This window comes from Magnolia sinica, chromosome 11, assembly GCF_029962835.1.
Source record: "Magnolia sinica isolate HGM2019 chromosome 11, MsV1, whole genome shotgun sequence".
Taxonomy (NCBI): Eukaryota; Viridiplantae; Streptophyta; class Magnoliopsida; order Magnoliales; family Magnoliaceae; genus Magnolia; species Magnolia sinica.
The window spans coordinates 83,651,950-83,658,092 of NC_080583.1; the positions used below are offsets into that span (position 1 = coordinate 83,651,950).

General features: G+C 42.0%; 1 protein-coding gene across 1 annotated transcript; it reads left to right on the top strand.

Annotated features, from left to right (window-relative positions):
• Window positions 1-2,416: 2,416 nt before the first annotated feature.
• On the top strand, window positions 2,417-5,554 carry LOC131218476 (uncharacterized). Its single transcript, XM_058213035.1, has 5 exons — window positions 2,417-2,858; window positions 3,204-3,318; window positions 4,184-4,265; window positions 4,780-4,831; window positions 5,295-5,554. The coding sequence occupies exons 1-5, from the start codon at window positions 2,463-2,465 to the stop codon at window positions 5,376-5,378; spliced, it is 729 nt and encodes a 242-aa protein (XP_058069018.1). The 5' UTR covers window positions 2,417-2,462; the 3' UTR covers window positions 5,379-5,554.
• Window positions 5,555-6,143: the final 589 nt, after the last annotated feature.

A 6,143-nucleotide genomic window follows, 5' to 3' on the forward strand; every position in this document is an offset into this window, starting at 1 on the left:
GCATCCATATCATTTTATATACATTTTTATGTAATTTTAATTTTTATGATTATGAACCATGCTGGGTTATTTCACTAAGCCCAGCCAGCTTACCTTTTTATTGATGAAAAACCGTACAGAGGAGCCATTAACAGATGATGTGGCGCAAGAACCGGAAAGATTTACCGCACATGAACACGACCCATATGAAACGTGGTTATACTTATCTGAAGAGAAAGTGGCGGCATTAGACCATTTATTATTATGTGATTTATTTGTTAGAATAGTTTGATTAACGTATAATGCATATTGGTATTGATTTTAAGTTTTTAAGAAATTGTTTATATTTATCTAATTGAAATAATATTAGTCTAAAATAAATATATTTGTAGTATGATGATATAATAAATAAATGATTTTTAATATTTATATTATTTTTAGGATCGTCAAGATTTATATATGATTGGTTGATTAGTATTAAGTGTTATGTATGTGTAATTGAAGTTGGTTAGTACACTTTGTGTACGAGTTACAAACTGAATCTCGAGTCTAAGAGTATACACTCTGTACTCGAATTTCGGATCATGACACTATGCATCCCACACGCATGTTCAAAGGCACACCATCTTCACGCCATCACATTTGCCAGCATGGCAGACGGATGCAATATGGAAGCCGTCCATTAGGTGGGTCCAATTTTCCTGATGTTCTCACCCATAAATTAGGTTGGCACACTCATTGGGTAGGCCCAAGACGTTAGAAACAGTGATTGGCTTAGATGAATTGAGCAACTGTTTCTGATCCGTGGATATGTTTCATGGCCGCTGACCGATCTGATTAATTTCCCAACCTAACTCTTGGAAAAATGCATCAAAACAGTGGAATGTCCATGATGGATGGATTAGATCTTGTATCTGTAGGCCATGTTTGTACGTTTGGTGGCACGTACACGAGCTTCCTTTTACACGCGCGTGGGCATCCTTCGAGATGAAAAATGAGAGAGAGAGATGCCTTCCCATGTCAGGAGGGAATGCATGATGCCTTCTGTTTTGCTACTTTTACACGCACGTATATCACACCCCATCTACACGCGGTCACACGATATCAATTTGGGCCACTTGTGTCAGATCTAAGCCATTCATCGTGTATTCCAAAATCCTTAAGTTCTTTGGCTCAATAATCAAGTCAACCCACTCATTAAGTAATCCACATATGCCCCTTGAATGTGGACCGTTAGCTGATTTTTATTTACTGTCCTCCTGATCTTTGGCCCACCTGATGTTCCTGTTTCTATACGACGAACTAGGTTTGAACCGGACTGCAATAATCGAATACGGCAGATTGCATGCTATCTTAGCAAACAGCCCCATCTCATCCACTAGAGTGTTACTTAAGCAGAAAATCCGAGCCATGTAAATGGTGGACCTGACCATTAAGATCTCATTTGCTAAAAACTATTCCTATCCACTAATTAAATGGGCCACACTTTCATGCTAAGTCTGACCATTGTCTATCCATTGATTTTAATATTGTAGCCTGTCTGACCAGCGGATCAACCTGATTTTGGTGCCATGAGATCTTCATGACGGGGCCCACCTTTCACATGGATCGGATGTTGCATACAGTGACACGTTGGATGGAAAAGGGAGATGCCTGATAACTTCAACTAAAGTTAGCATACAGCCGACTGAATTAGATCAATACTTGGAAAAGGCTGGAAACCGGAAACGGATTGGCTACTCCCCCTGCCACCAGCCAATGGCTGATGGTCGGTGCTCTGTGGCCCCCACCATGATGTATGTGTTTCATCCATGCCGTCCATCTATTTTTCTAGATCATTTTAAGATATGAGACCAAAAATGAGGTGTATCCCAATCTCAAGTGGACCACATTACAGGAAACAGTGTTGAATGAACGTAGACCGTTAAAAACTTTTTGGGGCCCATAAATTTTTTGGATCAAGCTGATATTTTTTCCCCTTCATCTAGGTCTGTATGACCTATTCAACATATTGGATGTCAAATAAATAGTACAGTGGGCCTTAGGAGGATTTTAATGGTGGATATCCAATCACTATTGTTTTCCTATGGTGTGGTCGACCTCATATTTATATACCTCTAATTTTTTGGATCAAGTCATAAAATGATCTATAAAAATGGATGAACAGCATGGATGAAATATATACATCATGTTGGGGCCCACAGAGCACCGACCATCAGCCATCGGGCTAATGGCAGGGGAAGTTGCTAATTCATTTCCCCGAAAACCCAAGACATTATCCACTAAAGCAAGATTAGGCCACCTAATGTGACGGCTTAGATCTGCCACGTGTGGCAGCGTGTAAATGGGCTGGAATCCTACACGCGTGTAGATCAAGCAAAACTCTCTTTAGAAGGTGAGCCTCCTTGCATTTCTAGCATTGAATGAAGAAGGCCGATTGCTTCGGTTTTCTGAGTAATACACCATATCTCTCACACAAGGAAATGGCTCTTTCCTCTTTCCAATTTTACCCTCGTTTTGGCCCGAAATTACCAGCTTTAACACGTCCCAGAAATAGTAAATACTACTGCCCCTCTCCAAATTTAGAACACTCACATACACCGAGATTGCGTGTATCAGCTATCCCTCCATGTTTTCTTCATCCAAATTACACCAACGTCTCTGCCAGATCTAGTGGCCCATTTCTTCCACCCCATGGTGTTGCTCCCTCTCATCAGATAGACCCATTTGATGATGGCCCACAAGCGATCGACACCGTTCATGATCTCTACTCGGCGATTGGAAGCCGGAATACGGGAGAAATCACCCATCTGATATCTGACGACTGCAAATGTACTTGCAATTTCACTCCCTTACGCGGTTTGTACGAGGGGAAAAAGGTACTTAGCCAAATTTGTTATTTTTTGTCTGCTGACATGGCACGCGTGCAAGATCTGGACCGTTCATTGGGTGGCGTTCGCAGTGGATGTATCGTAGCTCAAAAATCAGGCTGATCCAACGGTCAGTTAGGCCATGATGGTTAAAAAAGGATGACCAATTATCCATAATTGATGAATAAGTATGGCCCACCTGATGATCGGACATGATCGAATTTTGGGCTAGGCCATGTTCATCAAATGGGCCACCCACCCTCTTCGGTCTAGCACGTGTGTGCCACTGCGACACGTGTGGAGCACTTGCAAGAGATGATATTGTTCTTGGCATGGTTTTTATGAAATTTGCAGCATGTTATTGGCTTCCTTACTGGCCTGATTGGGTCCATGGGAGAATCAATGGTGATGAAGGTGGACACGTCATGCTATGGAGAAGGTGACACCGTTGGTGTTCTCTGGCACATGGGTCCGTATCTTCTCGTAAATCTATCTCAAATAAAAAGTAGGGCCACTTATTCAGAGATCCAGACCGTTGATCTGAAGGAAACTACAGCGGATGGGAGATGGTTGAAACATCTCCCAGATCAGACCATTTCTAGCCCTTGGATTAGTGGCTAAGGAATAAATGGGTAGGAAGAAAATACAAGAACGGTCTGAAATAACAGCCACCGATGAGGTGGATAAGATCATCCATTCTAGAAACTTTTAGGAACATTGTAAATTCAAGGTGGGCCCATTATATCAACGGGTCCAGATCCACGAAACTCATGGTCCCCACTTGTATAAGTGGGTCCCATGGCTCAGTGATCCAGACCATCCATATGATAAAATCCGAAAGAGTGCCGGTCCACGTGTCTTTCATCCATACATTTCCTGTTGCTTTTGGCCCTTGATCATGGACATGATCATCAAGGGCATGGGAGCATCAACCTGAGACGTCTGTTTGGTGGGCCAGTACAAAATGTTTCCTACTGGTGATCCCAGCCGTTGATATTCTGGAACATCATCGCCCATGACCCTTTTGACAAATCTAATGGAGCACACGTGCTAAGATCCGAACTTTCCATTAGGTGGGACATGTATTTTGGATCACCTGCACTAAAAATCAGCCAGATTGACTACTCAGGTGGACCAAAATGTATAAATAAAAATTTTTTAGCCATCCGTTTATGTTGTAGATTGTATCCTACCTAAGGAGTGAAGTGGTCCACTTTTTTGGAAAAAAGATCTCAACAATAAGATCCACCTGATGGAAGGTTCGGATTTGATGCACGTGTAGTCTTAGCAAACGTCTAGTTTGGAGCGTGTAGAACTCATTATTTTTCCTGCAGAGTGGATGGGAATTCGTGTTCCCTTTGGGAAAGGCTGCACATTCCACACGTGCGAGAGCAGGGACGGCAAGATCCTTATAAGGTAATTTAAGTGGTTTCATATCATAATCCTTCCATCTTCTCGGCCCCAAAAACTATTGTGGGGCCCACCTTTCGGTGATCGCAATCGCTCCAATGGTGAAGATCTCAGATGATCCTGGTTGTTAAATCCGGTCGGAGTAAAAATCGGACCATTGGTCGCCGTTCATCTCTGCTGGATCGTTAGGGTCATCTGATCTGATCAAAAGATTGAATCACCAAAATTTGCACCCCAAATCGTTGATCCGAACCGTTCAAGTGGTCCCACTAGGAATAAGCTATGGAAAAAGGTATATGGATTCCTTCAAACAACTCTAACCGTCAGACTAATATACGGTTAAAATCATAGATTGGCCAACGGTTTAAACTCAAAATCCAACTTTTTGAATGGTGAAGATCATATTCATAGAAAAAAAGAGAACTTTCCATGGTCCATCCGACGTGTGCCATACAATTTTACTTCAGTATTCCGAAGACTATCTAAACTTTTCCTGATCTATTGTTTGGCCTTTCAACAGGGACATGGAGATTTTCATGGAATCCTTAGTAAAGCTGGGATTTCTTCAATTGGTAAGGAAGCAAGCTGAATCATCACCAGAAATGGGCCGGTTTGCCTGGCCCGGCCCATCTTACCCAGTCCTGACAGCCCAAGGATCAGGCCAATCAACTCAACTTGAGGTCTGGGCCTGGGCTTAAAATTTAGGGCATGTGTAGACTTGTGTGAGATCTGGGCCGTCCATTTATTTGAAACTAAAAATCTTCTTACTAAAAAATCAGTTTGTTTCACTCCTTAGGTGGGCCATAGGGCATACAAAGATAACTTATGCCTGTTGGGGCCCACACAAGGTGTGGATTGGAATGGTGTAGTCTAGAGAGTGTGGCCCACCAGTGGGAAGATCCAATCTCACACACCATGTGTACCTACATGTAGATGGGCCAAACCCAAATGTGTAAAAATCACATTTGGGCCAGATTAATGGGCCTAGGCCCAGAGTTGTTGTAATCTCATTTCCTTTTGGTTTTTGTTTTGTAGAGATTGATGGGATTGATGATGTTCATCTTCGGCAAGTGTATGCGTGTTGCAATGGGATACCTGGAGATGGGAACAACCATATGATTGTTGGTGGACCATATCTAGTGGATAAAAACTTGATTAGACGGTTGGGATCATTTGTTCAGTTTGATTTATGTTATGGCCCATTCATGTTGGGGTCCACAGCTTCATCAAAACCGTTAATTTACATGGATAATGATTGAATTGCTCAGATCATTTTATTGAAGTAATTTTAATGATACAGTTGGAATATCGTTAGTGGGCCTCTCCCACCTAAAAAACACTGATGTTAAGTTATGTGGGGCCATCCTTGACATTTTTGGGAAATCCACCACGTTCATTAGTTTAGTAAGATCATTTTAAGTGATTGGCCTAAAAATGATCGAAATCCAATACTCAAGTTGGCCGCCCGTCAGGAAAACATGTGTAGGTAAATTCCCACTGTTGAAACCTCCTGGGTCCATCATGATGTTTGTATATCATCCATACCGTTCATAAGTTCAATCCTACTAGGATGAACCGAAGAAACAAAAATTAGCTTGATTCAAAACTTCTTTGGCCCCACACATGTTTCAATGGCGAATGTTCAATCCTCTTTCATACGTGCCACTTGAGTTTTGGATTTGGGTCAATTTTGGGGCCATGTCCTAACATGATCTGAAAAAACAAATGAAAGGAGTAGATTTCTCACAGACATAATGGTGGGCCCCACATAGTTTCTCGACAGGAAGTTCCTTTCATGGTAAATCCGTGTCCCTAATCACCTGCCAAACAACCAATGTATTTGGAATACCCTGGGCTGACTTGACTTGATCCAGTTTTGAAATA